Genomic DNA, 26,458 nt, shown 5'->3' on the forward strand with positions numbered 1-26,458 from the left:
CAATAATAATATTAATAATTATAACAATAATAATGTAATAAACATAATAATAATAACAATAACTTCGACATAAACTCGTCTATATGGATTGCATTCATTAATGACAAAAAGTATTCTCGTGTACCAGGATGCTATTGCGAAATTACGAAAGCAATAATACAATGGATCCATTTATTAAGAGAACAAAATTGTATTTTTTCTAGTCAGCTTATCGTAGTAGAAGATAAAACCAGAACTGATAAACCCTACTGATGAGAGAGAGAAAGAGAGAGAGAGAGAGAGAGAGAGTGTCTGTGTTCGGTGGGGGATGGGGGATGGGGGGAGCCGGGTGAGGGGGGCCGACCATCCCCTACGTTAAATCCACGGATTATCAGAAGGCAAATCTCGGGGACAAATCATATGCACCGTCACTCCGTCAGTCATTCCGAAGTGACCACGAGGCCAAGACCGAACAGAGTCGGAGGTGGGAGTATAATTAAAACAATCGAGTTCCAACGACTTATTTTTCTTTTCTTGTCTTTTTTTTTCTTTTTTTTTTTTTTAACATGGTGAAATTACGGGCGAGCGTTGCGTTGCTGGTTGCCTTCTGGAGTTTTGCGGCTGCGACCCAAGGTGAGGAGTACGAAATGACCAGTTCAATTACAGTTATTATCATTTAGCTTAGATTAATTTATTGAGAGGTTTATTTGTTTGTATGGTGTTTTTACGTTGCATGGAACCAGTGGTTATTCGCCAACGGGACCAACGGCTCTAAGTGACTTCCGAACCACGTCGAGAGTGAACTTCTGACCCCTCAATGGAATGCCCGAGGATCACTTTATTGAGAGGTGATGAATGGCCTATAGACGGCGAAAACACTTCTTGTAAATGATGTAGTCTAAGCTACTATATTATAAGACTCTTTGTTCCACACACCGTTAGCATTATCCATTTAGAGGAAAGGATGATGTGTGCGCTTTAGAAAACAATGGCGTACCTACGCTTCCAAAAGTTTACCAATGTAGAAACCATCGTAACTTTCATTCTTAACATCAACGCCTTTGCATGTGTTATTGTTGTGAATCCTCGAAGAGCATTTCCAAAACTGGTTAGAAATCTGTATAGTCATAAACGAACGTGAAAATATGACCTCAGATGAAGAGTAGAAACATAACATTGCCAAACAGTTAAATATAGGCCCTGGCGTTCGACTCACACTGCTGCACAACCGGTTTTGAAGAAACAACTAAAATTTCCTTAAAGGTCCAATCACCAGTGTCCCATATCCCATGGCTCTTGCTAGAAAAAATAAATAAATAAATAAACGAAAAAGTGTATATACCATAAGTGAAAACAAAACATTCAACCAGCTCACAAGAATTTGTTAAGAAAGGTTTTTCAAGATAGTTTACTCTGCAATAAGTTCCGTCCGAAAAAGTATATCAATGTATTCACGTGAATAACATGAGGAAACACACGTCCGCTTTGTTTACGTCGTTGCTCAGTGTAAAATGTTACGAAATGTTTTGATATGATAAAAAGAAAATCTGGCAATGATTATTTTAGCATTGTTTAGGACTGTGGTGCTTTCAAATACTAAATAAATTGATTGAGAAAGTTTGATTTGGCAGCGCCACTACCCACCCTTGCCCTGCACAAAACGACAAGAAGGTTTGGAACTACTAATACAATCGAGGTTCTAATGTCGAACTTACCAGCCCCATCTCCCTTTTCTCGTATACTCTTATTCCTCTTTTACGGTCATGTTTCAAAGCCTCAAAACTTTCACACTCTCGATATTAATACGTTAAATATAGAGGATTTACATCACGATTTTCCCAAATTTTTTATCAAAAAGGTTTAGTGAGAGACAGAAAGAAAAGGATTTTTTTATAACGGAAAAACACATCTTGAATATGACCTACAACAAACTATCCTTGCCTTCACAAGATATCAAAATCACTTCAAAAGCCAACATATGGAAATTATTCCACCACCGCAACAAAACGAAAGGTTTACTTGAAGTCTATGAACGTGAATTTTATGCAAATCTACTCAAAAATATTGCTCAACATACGCAGTTACTTAAGGAGTGATACTTGAAGGTGGGCTGGTGAAGGTACTGTTCATTCGGTTTTCCGTGAACAAGACCAAAGTCTGTGCATTCGATTTTTTCGTGAACAAGACCAAAGTCGAACCACCAAAATGAAACATGGGCCTTGTAAGAGACGTTGCCAGCCCTTGTTTGTATCATTCAATCTCATGTTAGTAATCGAAGTCTTCATGAACATCTAGCTATTTCTCCTCTTTTTTTTTTGTTTTTTTTTTTTTTTTTTTTTTTTTTTACGAAAGCAGGTCGGAAGAATCCAAATATGCGTTCAATAGGGCAGTTTCATGTCATGGACCCGACTCATTCGTGCTTTCATCATTAGTGCTTTCATTTCAAACGAAAAGTGGGGGCTATTGGTACGGCAGGCTACCGTGTCCCTACAACTAAAACAATGTGACTGCAATAAGGAAAACGCAAGAACTATATTGTAACATAAAAATTTAACTATAAACATAATAAATGTTTTCGAAAACGCCTATTTAAAAAAAAAGTACATAACTTACTAGAAACAATATTCCATTAGACGACTGCATTACACATATGAAAGAGATAAGATAATTGAACACAAGAGAAAAATAAAAAAAGCTGATGAAGTAATGAAAAACAAATGAGCGTTTGCACATAAAAACAACATCATGTCAGTACACACACACGCACACACACACACACACATATATATATATATATATATATATACTATATATATATATATAGATAGATAGATAGATATATATATATATATATAATATATATCTATAATATATATATATATATCTATAATATATATATATATAATATTATATATATCTATATATATATATATATATATATATATATATATATATGTGTGTGTGTGTGTGTGTGTGTGTGTGTACTGACATGATGTTGTTTTTATGTGCAAACGCTCATTTGTTTTTCATTACTTCATCAGCTTTTTTTATTTTTCTCTTGTGTTCAATTATCTTATCTCTTTCATATGTGTAATGCAGTCGTCTAATGGAATATTGTTTCTAGTAAGTTATGTACTTTTTTTTTAAATAGGCGTTTTCGAAAACATTTATTATGTTTATAGTTCTTTATATATAATATATATATATATATATATATATATAAAGAACGAAATTTAACAAAGGGAAGGAGGGGAAGACCCACATGCTGAAATTTTGGCCATCAACACTATACCTAAGGTTTTATCATCATCTTATTTATCAGCACTCCAAATCAACCATCATGGCAAACAAGGCCACTGGCATCAAAGATTATATAAAACTCAAGAGGACATAACCTTAATTTTCATCAGCCTCTAATAATTTAGGTAACAAATAAACCACCACTGACTGACAAACTTGGTATCCTAATTCGACTTTTCCAGATCATTCTTTCTCCATGAATCGAACTGAATATAGAATTTAGGCCAAAGGCCAAGCACTGGAACCTATGAGGTCATTCAGCGCTGAAACGGAAATTGACAGTAACAGGTCTGAAAGGTGTAACAGGAGGAAAACCTCGTAGTTCCACTATAAATCAACTGTCAGGAGAGGGCAGAGAGTAAGATGTAAGAGAATATGAATGGAGGTGCAGTAAAAGGAACGAAATGGGTTGCATCTAGGGGCCAAAGGCACACTGCAAATAGACTCAAGTAATGCTTACAGTAATGACCAAAGAAAAAATCTCTCATTTCTTCCGGCATTTTCCAATGACCACTACACATTCTTGTAGGATCTAAAAATGCTAATTCCATCCTACCTCTTCTATAAAGGCCATATAGTCTCTTTCTTCTAGCTTCCTTTCCATCCTCTCCTAACAGTTTTCGTAGTGTGACTGAGAGGTTTTTCCTCCTGCTACATCTTTCAAAACTTTTTACTGTCAATTTCCGTTTCAGCGCTGAATGACGTCAAGAGGTCCCAGCGATTGGCCTTTGGCCTATATTCTGTCTAACACCTACAGTTAATTTTTTTTACGATAACCAAAAATTTCTAAGAGTCTTCAACAAGCTTTGAGCCAATCTTAATTAAGAAAGGTAAGACGATATTGCTTGCGATTTCTATAATTATTAGATTCACTGGATGACTGACGCGACCCCCAAAGTGTCTGAAAGTGAAAACAAAAACCCAAATATTAGTACATCCTCAGGACCTTGGTGAAAATTAAAGCCGTTCAGAAGAAGAGTGATCCCAGTTTTCTCTTTTCAGGTAAACCTCGACCTTCTTGCGAAGATAAAAGGAAAAAGATACATACATACACACACACACAATATATTTATATATATATATATATATATATATATATATATATATATATATATATATATATAATATATATTATATATATATATATCGCTTCGTCAGATTCCATTCTTGATGGGAAAAGCAAGGATATTTTCCCCTTTAACGCCCACAGAAACCCAGGTCGTGATCGGAATGTGGCGACGTCTTTGCACTTTCCCTTCTTAAATAATGAACATCATTTCGCTCTCATCCAGTGTGCTGAATGTCAAAGTCCAAAGTCTGCCAGATAATCTCGAATTTCGATCAAACCAAACAACACGTTACAAGATAGGTTACAGTGGTCCTCAGCAGACAACAATCTAGATACATGTCAAACATGCGCAAACAACTAGCTGATACGACATTCGAACACGGCCTTCTCCGATTTCTGATACACTATCTGATACCAAACTTTCAGCATAAGAAAAGATAATCAACCGACTTCGATTCTTTGCTATATATTCTCCTTGTGCACACGTGCACTGAGCAAAAGCTTCCGCAGAACTTAAGTCCCTAAGCAGCAAAACTTTAGAAAATATTTTGATGCTGGCCCGTAAAATACTGGATAACTTGAAAAAACACAAAATAAACACAAAACTGAACAACAGTTGTTAAACTGTAAGAGAAAACATCGTTACAAATACCAGGATGCAGGCAGGATGTTCATCTCTCGAACCTGATCATGTGCCCCCCTCCATGGATAGCTATGAATAACAGAGTACTGTTTTCTTTGAATAAATTATTATTAGTAGCTATTATTTGCTTAGTTAATGATTAGTTTAACAACAACAACGGCAACATTCAAGTGAACAGAAAGAGAGAGAGAGAGAGAGAGACTAAAACTAGAATGCAGCATGCCACCTACTGCAGTTACTCTTATACCTGTTAGACATTAAAAGTAGGTTTCACTAAAGCACAAGTGATGCCTGCTAACCCAGCTAAGCAAATACTGTAGTATTAAGAGCCTGATGACTAATATCTTGTCCTGATAATATGCATTCTTTTTTCCAGCAATGAATATTACCAGCGTGTCTATGTACTGGGATGACCACATCATTGTTTGCACCAATGTGTCCTCTGAGCAAAATGAAACTTTCATGGACAACACCTACACTCTCATCACCATACTGCAAGACCTGATAAATACTACTTTGGAAAATACAACATCTGCCTCACTGGACACAACAGGGAATGAAACGTGTATCATCAGTCAACAAAAATATCAGTTGAATGGCTTCCGAACATTGTTCATTACAGTGCTATACCAAACTTCAGAGGGAATTATACTAGCAGAGGGAAAGAAACAATGGAGCTATATCTGTAAGTACTGAATGTAAATTTTAACATTAATAAGGCAAATGAAGGGAGAAATTATCATTGCAAATAACTACCTTTCATTAAGCATATAAAATTTGATGACAGATATATGCACTGTTGGATGATAACATATGTCACAATCAGTTACAAAAGGTATTAGTATCCAATCAAAATTTTCTTGATTCTTGTGCTGATCTGGATCCCCAAAATTAGTTACTTTTTACTATACTGTATCTGCTTGTGTACATAGTCATATATATTTTTTCCTGTGAGAGTGAAAATTTTATGCTCAGATCAGAATAATTTCTCCATGTTGCATATTAAAGTTAATATGCCCTTTTCATAGGTATACAAACCACATGTCTTTTATTGGATGGTATTTGGTGACAGCTGGTTCAGATATTGAACCTTGGCAACGTTGTAGTTAATAATGGCAAAATACCACCCAATCCCCTGTCATTAACCCATTCATTTATTTCTTCAGCTACAGAGGCAAATGTGAGGATGGTTGAGTTTGGGATTATGATAAAAGAACAGGTTTGTTAAGAAATTCACAGTCTCGTGAAAACAAATTAATAAATAATATATTTCTATGTAAAAATAGAACAAAGACTTTCGAACACCGTTCCTCATCAGTGTAACGTTAATATGTCATTTTAACGTTACACTGATAAGGTCGAAAGTCTTTGTTCTATTTTTACATAGAAATATATTATTTAACAATTTGTTTTCATGAGACTGTGAATTTCTTAACAAACCTGTTCTTTTATCATAATCCCAAACTCAACCATCCTCACATTTGCCTCTGTAGCTGAAGAAATAAATGCATGGGTTAATGACAGGGGATTGGGAGGTATTTTGCCATTATTAACTACAACGTTGCCAAGGTTCAACATTGTACATTTTTTAATATATAATTGTGGATTTTTTTAACAAGAACAGGTTTGTATATCTAATATAAATGCGGGAGATTTTGTCTCAAAGAACAGGACTGGAACTGTTCTGATGGAATCAGAAACTTAAGCTATAAACCTCTACTGCAATCCCAAGAATCCCAAAATGTCTGTGTCCAAGGTGAGAGGCTGAAAGGACAATCTATCCCCCCCCCCCCCCACAACAACTACCAGCTTTGTGGTCACATATACTGAGCTGGGGCAGAATAACTAATAACATCTAGTATCTCTTATCTCAGCAATTCCAACGTTTCCCTTTTGTAACAGCATAACAAGTTCTGAAAACATTCATACTGTTTGCATCGCTTCTGAAAGGTCTGCCATTTATCACTTAAGGCTCCATGTACTAAAAATGTATTTGTCTACTGATGCCAACATTTTATAAAATAATGATAAAGGGATTCAATTTAAATTTTTCCTTAGCTCATTACTCTCCAGTTCATGTTGCAGATTTTTGCTTAAGATTGTAATATGTGATTGGATACTAACTTCTCTACAAGGGAGGTATTTTTGTAACTATACTTACTTTAAACATACTGCTGAATCAAATCGTGAAACTTATTCCATACTATTTTACAAGCTGAATCACTTAGACATGTAAAATAAATACTGTAGTACTATAAAAAAAAAGTTGCTTTAATGACAGTTACCAATTAAAATAGTTTAGTAGTGTATAACTAAACACGTTTAGAAATATTTTTCATCTTCAAATCTTTTCAATCTAATTCAACTAAAGATAACTTTAAGATTTGTTTAATGACGGTTACCTTACAAAGGGATACTACAGTACAGTATCCATCATATGGGTAGGATATTCTATAATCAAAATATTTGCCCCATGCCCTTTATATAGTATAAAAATACACTAATCAGTGTATAATTAAACAAACAATTTCTTCCAGTCCCTCTACAACAACCAACGATTCGAGTAATTGCTACGACATCATTCATTTTCACAATGTGGAACATCGTTGACAACTATGACTTAGCATATAGCTACAACCTCACTCTCCGTGCAACTACACAGTCTAAGACTATTACGCTTCAAAGTCGAAATAAAGATCATAGCACATACACATTCCAAAACCCAGCATTTGGAAAGCACAGTGTTTGTGTTCTGGCCTTTATTTATGACAATCCAAACTACACCAGCAACACATATTGCAGTGACATAGTTGATATCCAGAATTATGGAGGTGAGTATATATATATTTATATTTAAACATTCTTTACTTATAAGTAAGCTAAAATATTATGTAAATATCAAATCATGTGGTAAATAAAATATATAAGAAAGCAAAGCTGGAGAACAGAAAAACACAAAGTGAAAAAATTTGATTTACCAAGCAGACAATTACTGCATTTGGTGACCTGCTGAAGCCAGAATGAAACAAGTGTTCTTAGATACTCTTGTGCCTGACATACTATGAGAGCCTGTACTCTACGTACGTGCAGACTTCCAAAGAAACATACACAAGGAAAGTCAAGCTCAGTCTTCCTCTTCAGATTAAGCATGCAGGTGACTGGGGGGTCACACAAATGGGGTCAAACACTTTGGACCAAACTGAGCAGTCACATTCTATGAGATTAAACACATGCAAGCTAGTGCACTAACCCGCATGCACTGCCAATGACTGCCTCCCCCCATGAACAAGCGCTAGGATGCCGTCACTTCCAACAGAGGGGTGACAATCCCAAAAAGACTTCTAGGCATTTTTGTGGATGGTACCCTTCAAAGCCTACTCCCACAGATTCAACATGAGGGAGGGGATGAGGAGGAAAATGATGAGGAAGATGAAGCAAGAAGGTGTTTCTCTGGCCTCCCATGATCGTGGGTGTCTCTGTCCACTTCCTAAGGACAAGGTCAAGGCAGACATCTCCTCAGGGACAGGAGCAGAAGATGCCAGAGCAGCTACAGTAAGAACAACAGGAAACACAAGAACATCCAGAACTGTAGTACACCATAGTTCAGAGGGGGAAGCCAAGCAGAACAATGGGATCCAATGAGACCCAAGTAAGTGGGGAACTTCTGAACAAAGCCAAATGTTCCAAGAAGGTACTATAGAGGGAAGGGTCTCCTTTTGTGATGGGAGAAAGTCATGTTACCTTCAGTAGCTTCTTCGTCTCCTCAGGATATCTCAGAGTGTAGGCAAGTGGTAAGTAGGTAAGTAGCAGAGGACAGAGGCAGTTATGATAAGAATGGCATTATACCAGCAGAAGCACTGCACACGTGATAAAACTACCTTAATGCTTCTTTGCTTGAAAGACTTCTAGGCCATGGCCTAATATTGTTCCTATGCTTTGGTAATAATATTTATTACTGGGTATTTGCCCATTCCTTAAAATGTATGACAGAAGTCTTTTCATATAAGAGTGGAGGACACTTTATAAAACATGATAATTTAAAGTGGTTTCTTTCGTTTCTTTCACTTTTCTGTCCACTACCTCATCGCCCAAATATCCATATGAGAGGGGAACCCAGCAGAAATAAACAGTTCTGCACCAAGATATGTGAAAGAGCCACTCCTTAGCTTTTAAGACTAAGAGGTGGAAACTATTGTATACTCTTAGTCCCGGTATAAGCCAAAGAGATTCCAGTGGATTGTTGTACAGTCTGCAACTAGTAAGGGAAGAATGGTGGACACCATCTCAATAACAACAGCAGGGGTCATGGCAGGAAAAGAACCAGGAAATGGAGTACAGAGGCATATTACCCCTGAAGACAGTGACAGGACCATCAACCTCTTCCTTAGCCAATGCTTCTTCAACTGGCAGGCAACCATGAAAGACACCAACAGACACTCACTTCAGTTAAAAAACTGCATACATTCCTGCAAGCCGCAGACAACCAAATTTTAATGATGGTCAACAGACAAAAACAACATGAATCTACCACTTTACTCATTTGTGCCCTGAACGTCTATACATACCAATCACTCTTCCTATAAGAATTATCTGGCATCATTATTCTAAGAATTGCATACTCAACATCAGAAACAAACAAGCCAAAGCATCAACTCTTCAATTCAACGTATACTTAAAACTGGAAAAACAGAACTAATGAACAACCAATAGTACATGTAAGCAGCAAGGTGGTGGAAGAAAATGTGGACACGGATTTCCATGTGAGAGGGTGGTCCACACAACTCCATCATTCACGGGCTACCAGTTGACTAACTTGATAGATAACCTCGACAACCAAACCAGCTTCCACCAAAGGTATATCAAAATTAAAAGACTTGTATTCTTCTACAAACAAACACAAGACCAATAAAAATATTGTAAAATCCACCTTCACAACCCACTTATGAACCCTGACCACGCAAAAATGGAGATTTCTTGACTCAACTACAGTCAAAGAAAGGGTGACAAATTGCTCACAGATAAGCTAGCAGTGTTGTCAAACTCTCCTGCCAGCCACCAATTAACCACCTCATTACCAAGTTTCAATGACTGTTTCCATACTGTAGCAAGCATTACATAAATGGTGATGGGCTTCATTCTCATAAAAACAAAACAGCTTTCAAATATGTTACTCTTTTGTATTACAACCCCTTCTTCAATTTGTATGGATATGGTATTGTCAACAACTTAATAATTAACCAATTCATATATATTTTTATGTACTGCACAATATAATATATAGTAGGTTGTAATGGTGAGAACTGAAATTCAGAAAAAAAAATAATGACAGTTAATACAACTTTTAAACAACAAATAGGTAAGTGGGTACTTTCATTAATTTAAGTTTTTTCTGTAAATGTGACTATACTCACACCCTTATGAAATATTCTCATTGTGCAAATTCCTCTCTTAAGATACTGGTCGTGGTCACTAAAGAATGAATTAACCAAATCTATTTTATAATTTCCACTTTCACATAAATGACAGGGGATCCCTTCAGTGAAGTCAAAGGTTCCTGCTTATCCTTCTCTTTTCATGTTACCCATGGAAAACACATTGGGAAGACTTTTGCATTTATGTCAAGTACAACTGCAATGTTAGATAATGTATTTTTCTTAAATATTTTTTAATAGCTATGATAGCTCTTACATACAAGTCCTCTTTCATTTTTTTTCAGTTATGGCTATTCCGTCACCGGTCAAGGATCTGAAGGCGATGGCCACATCTAAATCATCTATCTTTATCAAATGGCGTCACCCAGATGAAGACACTGAGAACAGTGACCTAACATATGTAGTCGCCTGGAGTATGAATGCTTTTTTTTTAAAAGAAGGTGAATTAGACGTACAAAACCCATTTAGTCTGAGAGGTTTCTACTGTGACAGCAAGTTTTTAGACAATTCAGTCTCAAGCACTGAAATCAAAGAACTGTGGATAGGAGGAAACTACACAGTCTGTGTGACAGCAATAACCAACAATGTTGCCCGTGGTAGCAGCTGTGACACTATTATTTTAGGTAAGGATTGCTATGTTTATTCGGTTTTTATCATCCTAACTATTTTGGGGTAAAATAAAAAAGAATAGCTACTAATTAAGTACAGTGCTGGTTGGCACACAAATATTCCACTAGGTCTGAGAGTTAATTGAAGGTAGAAAAAAAGATCCTAATTTCTAATAATTATAAATGGAAAACGTTTGCCACAGAACTTGGGCTGAATTTATTTCATTTCTGAATGTTGGCACGTAATGACTTGGCACTAGAACTGGAGTTATGTGGGTTAATAAACTAGCTTGTGTTTAAGAGATTTTTTTTGTGTTACATAGTCATTAATAGGGATATTTATATTTGCTCTTGTTAAATGAGTTGCTTCTTTAGCTGTTTTATCAAGTCTTCATTTCCCTTGATCCCTACGTGTGCAAGGATCCAACATATTCCTATATTTTTCCCATTAAACAACTTGTAGAGTAATATCTTAATTTGTTGTAATGTTATTTTTTGGTTTGTATCTTTAAATAGCTTCCAGGGCACATCTGGAGTCACTGAAAATCACAAAACTGTTACATGAGGTCACTTTAATTATATAATTATCATATAATTAATAATTATAATTATATGAGGTCACTTTAATTATATAAATAAAGTGATCTCATGTAACAATTTTGTGATTTCCATGAACTCCAGATGTGCCATAGAAGCTATTCAAAGATACAAACCAAAAAATAACATTATACAACAAATTAAGATATTACTCTAAAAGTTGTTTAATGGGAAAAATATAGAAATGCTGTAAATACTGAGGCATTATCAGTTGGAGAGAACCGGCATGTTTTGTCTTGGGATACTGCAGCATATCCCACTCAATTTTGAGATTTAGATCCATCTGTGTATATTGCGAAATGTGGACCTTTTTGGGTTATGTGTTCTATTGTATGTTGTCTATGGTGTTCTGGGATATATGAGTAACTTTTTGATGAATATTTTTAATGCAAATTCTTATTTTATTCATAGTCCAAGGAGGAGGTAATTTTACTATTTAGGGCAATTGCATATTTATATTCCGAGACTCAAACAATATTCTAGCTCTAACAGGGAAAGGTGGTGAATGATTATTTATAAAATAAACATATCTCCTAATTCAAATAATTTTTGGTTGTAGAATTACTCGTCTGAATTCTCAAGAGCTCTCTTCACTGTTACAAACTCTATGGAGAGACAGTGGTAGTTCATCACATTCTAGTAAAGCTGAGGTTGGTGATGATGTAAAGGTTCCTGAACATAGTTCAAGGCCTTCATTGTGAATTGGATTCAGTGTTATCAGGCTTGCTTTCGATGATTAGGCTTCCATTAGAGGTTTCTAAAATGTAAGATGAGAGTCAAATTTTACACCTAGAATGGTTAAAGCTTCAGACTCATTCACAGGCTTCCATCCATCTGAAGGAGATGGGGTGTTAAACCTGTACAAGATCTGCTGACCAACAGTGTTTTTGTTTCACTAGAGTTCAGCCTCATATTACACCATTCAATTCATGTCCTGATTGAGGTTAAGGGCAGTTTCATTTCTTGTAAATGGAGACTTTACTACCCCACAAGTGTTGCATCATTGGCATAAGGTACCACCTTGTCTTCCAGGCCATCAACCTTATCACTTATATAGACTAAAAATAAAAGTGGACCAAGAACACTACCCTGTGGAACTCTAGACACAATAGGTCTTGGTTCACTAGAGATCCTATCAACAGCTAATTCCACTAAGGAAATTTTGAGGCAATCTTCAAACATCCATCCACTCCCAGATTCTATAAATATAGATAGTACTAATGGTTTAACGTAAAACTTTACCAGTTATTAAGGTTATGCATCCCCGTTTAACAATTCAGTATATCCAATCAAATAAATCAATACCAGATTGATTACTAGCCTTGGGAAATGAAAATACACTTCAAAATCTCCCCCCTGAGTACAACTAACCACTAGGTACTACTACTACCTACTGCAGCCTATACTCTGTTTTTTTCCATCTGTCCATCCACCTGTGGTGTTTTCGTATGGTAACACTGCGTCCCGGGCTTTAAATAGTTACGTTTTGTGTAAGTTTTAGGTAAATAAAAGGATATCTGGGTGTACATTTGCAACTGAAAAGTGTTTTAATAATTTACAGTATGCGAATTACACCGTTAATATTCGAAATAAGGTTATTATTATTGTTGAATGTAAGCTGAATGTAACTATCTAAAGCCCGGGACGCAGTGTTACCATACGCAAACAACACACGCTGGTGGAGAGAAGGAAAAAAACAGTTTTTTTTTTTTAGTCTCTGCCAGTCGGCGACAAATACCTATATTTAGGTACAGTACCACCTTTTTTCTCTTTGTGTATCTTGTGTTTTAATTGAGATATTTACTGTCTTTCGCTTCTGGTTTTGCGTTCATTCCCAAGGGGTTAGTACTAAACACGGCACCCATTTTGCACGTAAACTGTTAGGTAGTTACCAAACCAGAAGGGGGGTGTAGTACTAGTTTGCAGTGTAGGGCTAGACGTATAGCCTATATACCACATAGCAAGTGAAGTTGTATAGCCTACTGGACATTTTGCATAGTAATAAAGCTCAAATAGCGGTTTGGGTGTTTTGTAAATTAACATCCACTAGTTTATCCATCATACCAAACATAGGCCTACCTACTAAATATATGTAAACGGAAAAAGCAACACGAAGATATCCTATATTATAATTTTTGGACAAACAATATCGAAATGGTGTATATAATGCAGTATTGGTAAAATAATATGAAAAAATTACTGCAATAATGAGAATTTTGCAATCTTTAGTTCGATTTCACGCCGACCACCGAAGCATCGAGGGATGCCATGTTTAGTACCATTCCCTCAAGAATGAAATAAAAACATTGACAAAAGCATCTGAATAATTCTCATATTACTTCTCAAACAATCTCACCTGCTATGCATCATAAAAATATTTTTCTACATTTTATTTAACCTAAAAATTATATTAAAAGCCGATATACATTCGTGCGGCCCTCCTTTATACCTAGTACTAATATTTGAAATTAAACCACCACGAGACTTGGTTGACCAATTCACTCCAGACCAAAGCCTGATATTACTATATAAAGCTTTCCTTACCTTTTCGCTTTTTCCGGCGGAATCTTTCACAACAGCTTAGAATGCACAGAAAATGTAGGAATTATCACGTTGTACTCAAATCATCCAGGTTTTTCATCACATTACAAATCGCTAAGCACACCAATGACACTTGACTTCACGTAGGCATAAAAAAATCCAGTATGCGATTTGCCTATTTATAAAACTAAATATCATATACTTTTGTTACGGCTCCATTGAATGACGCGTATCTAGCACAGTGAGCAACGAATTCAAATAAAATATAATTCATAATCGCTTCAAATATCGTTCTTAATACTCCGTTAACGAAACGCGACCAGTAACTAACAGCTGAACCTGACACTGTTCATATTACACCGACTCCGACTTTGTTCGAAGTTTGTTGCGTTTCTATGAACGATTCACAGTAACATGATCAGTACCCACTAAAAAGATATATATTATATAGATATATATATAATTAATATAGATATATAGATAATATCTATGTATATATATACATATATATATATATATATATAATATATATATATAAGCAAAACAGTATGGGTGAAAAGAATCAATCGGACGAGGCAAAAAAAGAATTTGCAAAATGACGGAGGAAGGAAGTTAACGAAACTAGAATGGCATCGTTTATTACAAAATCACCGAATATCCAATATCCAGAATTAAAAGGTCATGTTTCAGTTTTTATGTTACCTTCAGTTTACCTTTGTAACTAGAATGAACAAATAAATATGAAAAGGCCCTCATGGTGGACAAAATAAGGGTAAGGAAGGTGAAAATCAAAATAAACATGGGAAATGAGGTGAACTGAACCATTTCATCTTGTCATACCATCAAGAATATTTTAGCTTTTATATTCAGTAAAGCTATGGTCGTATCTCATTAAAAAAATTACCTTATAGAGTGCTTTTTAGTAATATCAGTGAATTTCCTATTAACCCATGTAAATTTAGTAAGACTCCATTTATTACCTATTGGCTACAGATGACTTCCACTTCGTCAGTCCACCTAAAGACCTTCGATACAACCCAGGATCCACATATAAATACCAGCATCAAAATGTAAGTATAACTGTATTGGTATTTTAGTGTTCAGTGAACGACTACCATCACTATACAGTACAATAGGGAACAGAATTGACGCATATGTATTCAGGGATCCATGAATTTTGCCTACAGCACCACGGAGTTTTCAGAAACCTGATGAGTGAAATAATTGCTCTACATTGTCAAAAGCTGAAAAAGACTGCATTACTGGTATACCACACTACGTACTGATTTGTCCGGCACATCGTAACAGCTGGTTTCATTAGTAATATTAACAAAATAATGAAAAACAGTCAAAAGTAGAATTATATAATGAAAAATGCAAGCCAAGTTGAGAATACCAGACTCCTTTATTTTAAAATTAAAGTTCTTCAACACAGAGCCTTGAAGCTTGGGACATGACAGGCAACTAAGGTTTACTTTTCAAAGATGCAATGTGCACCAAAGAGCATTGTAGTTAGTGGATTTGTAGTTTTAACAGCATTATTCGGAGTTACATATCTATGCTATTATTATCACTCTATTATTTAGTATAGAAATTTTTGCCCCCATCATTGTTGTACCTATTCCTCATGAGCAACTATGTAGATTGAATTACAGTCTTCATCAACAATGTCTTAGGCCATACTTGGCATAAACAGCTATAGAAAAGTTATCATAATGTTACCAATTCCTACATATACTATTAAGTTTGATGAGTGACTTTACTCAGTAACTTAAATTTCCTAAAATATTCTACCCATTTTTTTTAACAGGGAGACACACCTTCAATCAGCTGGAAAAATCTTGAAGAAAATGTTAGTTTCTGGGTAAAATGGCATGGAGAAATCAGTGGAGATACCAATCATGCAGAAACAGTAGAGAGTAAAAAGGATATTTCACTACCGCCAGGCCTCTGGAATATTTCTGTTCGTACAATGCAAGGTCACAGTGCTAGTGAAGAAACGTACACAACAGCCTCTGTGAAAGGTAAGTAGTACAAGTATCATATTTCTGCAACAATCATTTCTAATGTTTTTTGCTAACCAGAACTTTATTACTCTTGGAAAAAATTCCTAAATAATTTCTTAAATAGGATAGGTGACTATTCTTTTGAAGTTTCTGAAGAGATTCTGTTCAAAAGTCTGGACATTCCACCTTTACTGCTTTCTGACAAAGCATTCAAGATATTAAAAAAAATTTATAATGAATACTCTCTTAAATTATCTTCCAAAGTGTCAGCATTAGTACCATATGTGACAGTATGTACATATGTGTATTTCTTGGGTATATTTCCAGTCACCATCCTGGATGGATGACACCCCTATCACAGTTAATGTTAGTTTTAGATATGAACTACAATCTCATATTTTCTCTAATTAATTAGTGAAAATTTTGCCAAATGCAAAAAATAAATAAATAAATAAATAAATGGCCACAGAAATCATCTCAAAAGACAGATCCATTGCCATATTTATATGTATGTATTTGTTTCAACTTTGAACTTATTCAACACTTATTGCTTTTGCTGTACTTTGTGAAAGTTTATCATTTTGCTGTATTGAAGAAAAAGTTAAAAAATGTGGCCTTTAAAAAAAAGGAACCTGTGCAATTATAAGATTCCTTAGTAGCCTCAAAAACTTTGGTTTTTGAAATACACTTACTCAAAAATTTGCTTTTCCAAACTTTTTTTTTTATTCAAAAGAATCTTGCCGCCTTAAATAGTTATCTTGACCCAAGTAATTGATGGGATTAGTGCTGAAGCAATTGAAAGTTATTTTGTTATAAATACAAAACCAATCTCAACAATACAAACCCATCAGTTTACACGAGGCCCTCTAGCCTTGTGGAAAGCTCCAACAACACACAAATGACTGGCAATTGTTACTGGTACTACGGTTCCAAGATGTGTGGCCAATGAGGGAAGTTTTCATTATATGGTGTAGCTTGGCTGACTGCAGAGGCAGGCAAAGATAACTGATAGGTTTGTCTTAAGATAATTGCATTTTTAAAAAAATCATACTTGATGAGCATTCCTTTTCATTTTGCTAGAATACAAGGATAAATAGGTATACATTACATTTGCATTACTCTTTCATTTAGGGCTGATCATATACTCCCAGCAAACCAGCAGCAATTCTCTAGCAGTTTCCTGGGATGAATGGCCTCCTCCACTGTGGCCAGTGCACTACAATGCAACACTAAACCACAAAGAGGGTGTTTTGCAGCAGTCACCACCTATCTACTGCTCTGGAAACCACACAGACTGCCAGTATCAATTTAGCAATCTCAGTATTGGTGTGCCAGTAATGCTGGAGGTTTTTGTTCAGAATGAAGATGAGATATATGTTCAAACATCCAATACCATAATTGAGGCAATTGGAGGTGAGTTTTGGTCAAGATTTTTATGATTTCTGCACATGTACTAGTTTCTTTACCTGTCAAATAAAGACATTACTATGTATTTAACACTTTCAATATTTTCATCAAATAATAACAACGGTAAACTGAACTATGAATAAATATTTTCTGATAGCTTGCAAAAACACAATTAAGGTACCTCTATAAAACTTTGGAAAATTTACTTACGTATTCAGATTTTAATCTTGAAATATAAGTTACATAACGAACTTTCTACAAAATCCTCACTAATTCCGTTAAAAATTCCTTTCGAAAAATATTTTTTAAATATTAAAATAGTCATCATACTTTTTACATACAACCAAAACCTAATTCAGATAAATTTTGTGACAACAGAAAGAAGGCATCTGCTTACTGTAAATGGAAAATTTATTTTGTCAGGGAGTGCACTCAAACTTTACCTAAGGAAAGTTTTCAGTGGCGGCAGACTTGACTAAAATCTCTACAAGAATAAAGTAAATGTTTAAAAAAAAAGCACTTAATACACTAGTCTGTATTTTTATACAAATTCCTTTCTGTAAAAGCCATTAATTACATATGCTAAAAAAGATGCACATACTATCTGGATGGGTAAAACTTTAAATGGAATAAAAGATTTTTGATGCCCTGCAAGTATGACAGTAATAATGAAGACACAGAAGATAAAGGGTAAGTAATGGTGGAGGGTCAGACTTGCAAGAGGCTAGATAGAATACCCCTGAGACCTTAGTATCAAAATGCATTGTAAGGTTGGAGCATGAAAAGGCTGTGTGAGGTTGTCCACAGCCTGGATATGATGGAAGGAGTTTGCTGGATTAGCGATAAGTCTCTGTAACCAATTTGTAAGCAGCAAAAATTTATTTTCAATGTGATTGCCAGGGGCAATCAAAGAATATTGATTCTGAAAAGACATAAATACAAAATGCTGAGAATCACTGCTGTAGTGTAGTAAGACCCTGGCATTAAACTGCTTTTTACTCAAGATAGCCCTTGGGCTTTCCCATTCTCAACTTCTCTGGTGTTCTTTTAACCTCTCAAGCTGTTATGTTCTCTATTGGTCCTTCAATCTTTCCAAAATCCTCAAGTTCAAATTAGTCCCTTCTCTCAGCAGGCTTTTAAATGTTGCCTGAATCATCCCAGTAACTCTTTTATTTCATTATTCATTTTCTACATTTCTATCCTTCGAGAAATGTACAATACTTATTATGTATACCACCTCTATTCCCTAACTCAAAACACACTGCTAAAAAAACACACACCCATGGCCATACTATCCAGGTAAGTTTGGGAAATACTTTAATTTTGTCCATCCTCAAGCAAAATCTTGATGAGAGATCTGTTATTCCAAAATTATATGAACAACAAAACTTCAAAATTTTTATATTCTATTTTTCAGATGTACACCAACTTATGCAAGATTATTCTAATGAAGATGAAGTTGCAGTAAAGTGGGCAGAAGCAGAAAATGTCAATATCTATTTACTAAGTGTATACCCCGACAAAAACCTAACAGTGCTTAGGTTTCGCACTATTGTTACACTCCCTACAAGGTAAGAACTGGATATAAAACCTACAGTTTGCATTTTCATAAAAATATGAATAAAAACCTGCTTCCTCTCAGCTGTCTGGGAATTACTATGAATATCCAAGGATCAGAGTTTAGGACCTGGTAGTGGCTTGCCTTCATCGCCCCACATCTTCACAGGAGATTACTTTTTTCACAAAATCTGAAGGGGGAAACTAAGGGTAAAAGTAGGAGCGGCAACAATGACAGCAAAAGGGTGCTATAACTGCAATACTACACAGCAGAAGGGTGTAACAATTGCAATACTAATTCGTTTGCTACTCAGTCCAGGTGCCTGCTTATATGGTTATAGACCAAATACGAGTACGTAGATGAAAACACCTCTTACTAATGTGAAAAAGAAAATTACTTTTATATATCTATACACTTAAGTGTAAATAAACATGAATTGTTACTTCATAGCATCTTCTTTACAATCTTATTTAGATACATCATTAGCTTAACATTTCAGGAAAGACTCTTTCGTCTGTAAAAATGTCTTTAGGTTGCAGAGATGCTCAATAAAGACGTGGATTGATGTCTTAAAATATCGAAGTTTGTTTATAAAATTCACATCTGAATATAGATTCATTATAAAGATTATATTTCCCTACTCCTACAGGTTGCCTCTGCCCCTGAAATCGCTGGATGATAACGTTGTGCAGCTGCAGCCTTGCAAAAGTGTAGATAGATGTGGAGGCATAACCAGTGTGACTCTAAATATGGAACCAAGTAAGTAAATTTTTGGTAGTGTATTTTTAGTTTGCAATTTCAGCAATAACAATTCCGTGATTTGGTTAAATTCATTTAACACTATCAAGTAAACTTTTACACTAATTACAATGATGAGAAAGATCAGTCATTTACAATAGTTGAGTCAAATTAAGAAGACTCCAACGCTATTTGCTAAAACGAAGTAGTACGCCATTTTTAACTGTGAAGCTTTAAAACTAGGGAGAAATTTTCAAGAACATTCCTCATTCAAACTGAAATTTCAGGAATTTTCTACCCTTTATTGTAATTACATATTAACACTTAGGTTATGAACCTAAAAATACATTATAAAAAGATCTTCTAATGCAATGATCTTTTTTTTTTAGGCCCATCCCATAAGTCTAAGTTTTCAGCAGTGGGGGTAACAGCTTCACTTCTGATCCTGGCTTTTGCCATTATCATTGGTATTACGTAAGTATTATCTGACAGACAACTATGAATCATGGATGCTCATACCAAACAAACCAGTGACCCACCGTGTGCATACGTATCCAAAATTGACACTGGTCCTATTAGTATAGATGATGAAAGAGATTTCCATAAGGCATGGCCCCACTGAATGCCTAGTTGATAGATCCCCCTTAAGGGTAAGACACCATTCCTTTTCAGATTGTTATAATTGTCACATTGGGCCTTTTGTGACTGTGTTAATCCTTGACCATAATAATTCAAGTACAGTTTTTCACAAAGCCCTTAAGTACTTGCTAATGTATTTCAGTCCTGTAGAAATAATAATAATAACAACAACAACAACAACAATAATAAAAATAATAATATTATGAAAAATGAGAGCACAACAGTCAATCTCCTTACTTTCTATATGTGTGATTGACTTAGATGCTTCTTTCTTTCTACCCATAACCCTACAGAATTAAAGCAATCTAAATTTGACCTACTGCAAAATACTGGATGTTATTGTAACTGCCAACCCAATAAGTTATAGTAACAGTGTCAAGAAGTCACCTTTTCCTACACATTCAGTGAGAATTTGTGAGCATTCTTTCTATTTTTACATGGAATGTTGTAAGCTTTTGAGCCATTTTAATTCATGAAAACCAAGTTTTATAACACAAGCAGGTTTACACGCAAACTCAATCATATACTATACTTGCCTATATCAGCATCCTGATTGTTCCCAGGCTCACAGTTTTTTGTGTACGACACAAATTAGTCTCATGGTGACTGAGAGACACCTGGTTCATAAAAGAGAAGGACCACGACCTGCAGAATGGAAGGTAGTGGGCTACAGACTCTCTACGGGAGACTGTCAATAGCGAGCAGATCTGGAAAAAAAACTTTTGCTTTGCAAACTAAGCCATTTTTCATATAAACCCATAATTATAACACAAGTGCCTCTCTCCTTTCCCCCACACTCTGGGCTGTTGTGATTGTTATAGATTGTCATGGAAGAACAAGACAGAGAGAGTGTGTTTTAGGCATGCACAATGCAGTCCGGAAGAAAAGCTATTCATGATTAATGGATTAAGGGGTTAGTGAGAAAACATGGTTTAATTGATGAAAACATGTAAACATAATTTTTATATTTCATGACTGAGCTGTTTGTGACAGTTCTACTAGCGAAGATGTTTATTTCATCTGAATCTCAACATAGTTTACAATGCGTATTGCACTGCATTATAAGAAAATTTTCAGGCAAAACAATAGAAAAGGCAGACTTTTATATATCCTGACATCGAGACAAGAATGAAAATGAAGCAGGAAAAAATACTGGGATTTAATTGGGCATCTGGGATTAAAAATTTGGCTTATGTAAATTTTTACAGCAACATTAACAATATCTTTTGTTTCAGGGTAAAGAAAGTAAAGCAGCAACACTATCAACAATTTGAGGAGTTAGAAGCTGAACCTCTCATACTGGTAAGCAAACCTCTAATATAAAAGAAATTTTTTCATCTCACACCCATCATTCAAACATGCCTACATTAATGGTACTTTAATGTCCTGGACACTACAACTTTGTCCGAAAAACTGAAGAAAGACATCAAAGCCACCTAGAACCTCAGGCACTCATCAATCACTAATTCAGTTCTTGTGAGCTTGTAAGGCTAGTTTCCAGCTAGTTAGCCTCCCATACTTCTAGAAGGGTGCTCTATTTTCTTTTTACTGGTGAGCTTTCATAATAAGGTATCTAGATGCTCTATTTTCATTTTACTGGTGAGTTTTCATAATACGGTATATTTGTTGGGAGTTGTGCTTGATATCTGATGTTACTTGGGGTATTATTAAACATTCACTTAAATTATCTGTAAATTCCATTATTATTCAATATTCTTCCTTTCTTATACTTTCCCCCTTAGTATGTGTTCAATGTTTCGCATCTTACTACGGTAATATTTATAATAGCAAAGGTTAGAGAGCTGAGGTTTGACATTTAATCTTGCTCTATGTTGGAGCCTTCTGCTGCATCCTGTCCCATAGTTTCTCCTCCTACAGCAGTATTTAAAGAGTACCCACCCTCCAATGATGTTACTGCTATCAGACTATATATAGTCAAAGCCCTCACAGGACACCTAACACATTCATGAAGTCTCATCAGCAGCTACCTTGCCCAGCTGAGGGAGCGCTTGTTCATATCCATTCATGAAATCATAAACACTGTTGCACAGGTTAGAAGACACTCCTTTGTAAAGAAAGAACAGCAACAAAGGCAATTCCAGTACACAGATCTTTGGGAAAGCACCTGTGCAGGTTGCCCTCCAAGTGAAGGAATAAAGATATTTTCTTGGAAAATCACACCCATGCTCAGAACTGTCACCTTGCAGGTCAACAAAATCAGGACAGTGACAGGAGCCTCCATGGAGGACTCTGGCTGTGCAAGTACACAGCACCAGGAATCTGGAAGCAGCTGTAGTCACAAATATTCAGAAAATGGCAGAGGACTATGACTCTCCTGGGGCACAGCTTCAGGATGACATTAACAACAGTAGATGTATACCGATAGTACTACTGGCAAACACACACACAAAAAAAGGCTGGTCTGTAGTTGCAAACAATCTTTACCATTACATACTGCAGCATTATCACTGAGGTAAAGAGACCATATGTGACAGAACACTGTAACCAAGACAGGGCCATTGTTAAGGGCAAGAAATGTGTCTGACACCCATTAAGAAACCTCATAAACTTAGATCAACAATTCTAAGTTTTACTGATCTTGGAAGCGGGGAAGATGAGACTCTTATGTGCTTTATCTATGCTTATTTCCAGGAGCTTATCCACATGAATCTTACAAGCACCATGCAGTATTCTAGGGCATTAAACAGCTCACCTTCCCACCTAAATAGCAATTTGGGATGTACATATAAGGAAAACGAATTTAGGATGAAACAACTTAAATTTTCACAACACAAAATTTATTTTCTATGTACTATACGCCTACCATGCATATACTCTATGGCCCTCTTACGAATGGCAGATCCTAAGGCTTGTGATGGCAAGTGTTTGGCTCTACTAACTTTCTTATGTCCCCTGGCAGACTGACGTATCTGCAATACTTTAAAACCATAAATGTGGACATAGGAGTAGAGGATGGATTTGTACTAAAATGAATTTGCTATAAATTTTCTATCTTTTATAAATATTTAAATATTTAGATGTAAATCTGTTAAAGTTTCATCACTATTTATTCTGATTGACTGACATTGAAATGTATTGACTGACTGACTTTGAGATGTATTGGTTAACTCACTAATCACAAATCCATCTTGTAGGTGAATGATGCCTGGAGGGATTACCCACGGTATGTGCCAGAACGTGAGGCAGGACCTTCCAATGCTCATCACTACAAAAACGGAAAAGACATAAAAAAGGGTAAAGGAAAGAACAAGAGCACTAAGGCTACAAGAGAAGTTCTCATCCATGAAGATCCATGAAAATACAAGCTAGCTTAAAACAACACTCTTGTTTTTGCCATGAGTATGGCATACTCGTGGCGCACTTTAAGTAGTATTCCTACAAGGGTGTTTCTACAAAATGATGGTATAAAATAACTGGAAATTTGTGTATTGTTCTATTTGAAAGGCAAACAGGACCTCATAATCTTTATGTCCTTGTCATAAATTATTTCAAATGAAACTAAAGTATAAAAATAGTAATTAATGTAGCACACAGAGTTAGATTTTTAGAGTTATGATAAAAATTCATTCTATCTGTTATTTATTATGACTTTAGTAATAAATAACTGTTTTGTACATACTGGTTATCACATAGTAAGTTTTTCTTGTCAAATACAGGTGGTTTAAAACCTCCTGAGCAGAAAAATACACAGCGCTGCTTCATTTCTATGCATGTGTATGTACCAGGGCATCATCTGATATCAACTTCATCATCGTTTCTTGTCATGCTTCCCTTTTGTAGGATACATATGCGTTTTATCCTTGTACAGTATCTACCTGAATACCCACGTAGTCCAGGTCTCCATCTACACACACCCTCATCAATTTTCTGAGTCTCAAACTAGTCTTTCTCTTGGTGCTACTTCCGTGCCTATCACTCCCTTGGCCAACTGTTCCTCACCTCTTCACAACATTTAGTTAACCCTTCTCCATCATTCTTTTATTCTCAGTGTGTTATCCCAAGGCCACATCTCTCAATAACTTCCATTGTATGATACGATCTCCCAAAAACACTAGCCATGAATCTCAGTGTATCTTATCGCGGCATTTCTTAAAAAAAAAAATCTTTTACATTTTCTTTGTAAACACTTATGACTCTCTACTTCATAGAAAAGTAGTACACTTAAAATCCAAAATGAGTGAGAATGCAGGTAGATAGAGGTGAATAACAGTCATTATAATGGGTCAACAAGCTATTGATGAACCTCCAGGGAAGATATAGTGTAAAGCTTTAGAAGTTGTGGAAATTTTCTACACAGGAGCTCATTCCCGATTCACCAACAAGCTGTTTCCCCTGAGAATGCCACAAAGGAAAAGTAAATCAATGGAGTGATTGTCAGCCAATCAGTTGTTTAACTTTTCCTTTGTGGCATTTGCCTTTGTTTATAGATTTATCGCATTCCACATTATTCGTGAATCAGTTATATATAGAATGTATATATATATACATGTGTGTATATATGTATAAAAATAAATAGCATTTAGAAATGCTGTAACTTAATATAGATGCTGTCAGCAATTGTCATTAACACTAGATACCCTGTAATAGCTGTAAACTTGGAGCAAAGCAGACTGAAATAGAGGAATGTGGAGAATAAGTAAAAAAAAAAATGCAGATATATAATAAAAAAAAAACTTCAGTTATCAAGAGAGAGGTGGCATCTTTAGCTTAAAAGAATGAGTTGGCATTTATAGACCTATCTTTTAGCATTGAGATTTGTAATAGAGATCTGATGTTTGTTAGTTTTCTTAAGGTGCACTATATGTATGGGAAATATTTGTATAATTCATAACCCTTACTGATATTAAAACTTTTTTTACATATTCAAAAATTAATGTTACTGTTGTATTCCATGCTGACCATTACTTACTCATTTATAAATATTTAATATCTGTGGCAATAAAGTATTTAACACAATGAACTTCATTCAAATAAGATACTATATTATACAATATATACCTCTAGTGGGCTGAGGAGGTTAAAAAGGGCCCTCAGAAATATGGTAAATGGAAGAGCACAAGGAAAATCTGGGATAACAACGGCATTAATAAAACCAGTTGGGGTGCCAGTCATCCTTGAGCTTACTAGAAATATACGAAAACCTAATGTAGGAAAATATAAAACAAAAAGAATAAGAAGAGAGACTACGGCAATGGTACAGAATCAAGCAGATCCTTGATATCTGTTAAGAGTGAACGTGACCACGCAGGCTAGGTTAAGGTAAAGTTAAGGTAAATTTGTGACAGCTGCTTACCTTACCAAAAGATATACCTACTCTACGGGAACAGGCTGATTCGGACCAGGCTGATTCGGACCATGTACTGGCTCATTCGGACCTTTATCCAGGCTTATTCGGACCTTCATGTGATTGGCCGATTTTCTTACGCAGTTTTACCTCCTGAACAAGAATTTTAAGTAATATTTATTCGGACGAATGTAATTAACCCCCAGGGGCTCGTACTACCTAAACACTGCGAAATACATTTGACGCCCCAATTCCCGGTGGCTTTCGTATTCGCGCGGAAGAACGATGCGGAATGCTTATATAGAAATACCCATTGCTATAATATAAAATTATTAGTATGGGTCCGAATCTGGTCCGAATCAGCCACGGTCCGAATCAGCCAAGGTCCGAATAAGCCTGCATCCCTACTCTACTAGGTAGTAGCTATACTCGGTTTTTTTCCATCTGTTCATCTGCCTGTGGTGTTTGTGCATGGTAACATTGCGTCCCGGCCTTTAAATAATATCGTATTTCAAATATTAACGGTGTAATTCGCCTACAGTAAATTATTAAAACACTTTTCAGTTGCAAATGTACACCCAGATATCCTTTTAATTACCTAAAACTTACACATAGCGTAACTATTTCAAGCCCGGG

General features: G+C 35.6%; 1 protein-coding gene across 1 annotated transcript; it reads left to right on the forward strand.

The window, feature by feature from the left end:
- Nucleotides 1–398: 398 nt before the first annotated feature.
- Nucleotides 399–25,494, forward strand: LOC135212521 (uncharacterized). Its single transcript, XM_064246043.1, has 12 exons — nucleotides 399–612; nucleotides 5,368–5,676; nucleotides 7,529–7,822; nucleotides 10,708–11,046; nucleotides 15,163–15,239; nucleotides 15,980–16,193; nucleotides 17,307–17,588; nucleotides 19,000–19,153; nucleotides 19,790–19,899; nucleotides 20,268–20,352; nucleotides 21,753–21,819; nucleotides 23,673–25,494. The coding sequence occupies exons 1-12, from the start codon at nucleotides 546–548 to the stop codon at nucleotides 23,832–23,834; spliced, it is 2,160 nt and encodes a 719-aa protein (XP_064102113.1). The 5' UTR covers nucleotides 399–545; the 3' UTR covers nucleotides 23,835–25,494.
- Nucleotides 25,495–26,458: the final 964 nt, after the last annotated feature.

Source organism: Macrobrachium nipponense, chromosome 41, assembly GCF_015104395.2.
Source record: "Macrobrachium nipponense isolate FS-2020 chromosome 41, ASM1510439v2, whole genome shotgun sequence".
Taxonomy (NCBI): domain Eukaryota; kingdom Metazoa; phylum Arthropoda; class Malacostraca; order Decapoda; family Palaemonidae; genus Macrobrachium; species Macrobrachium nipponense.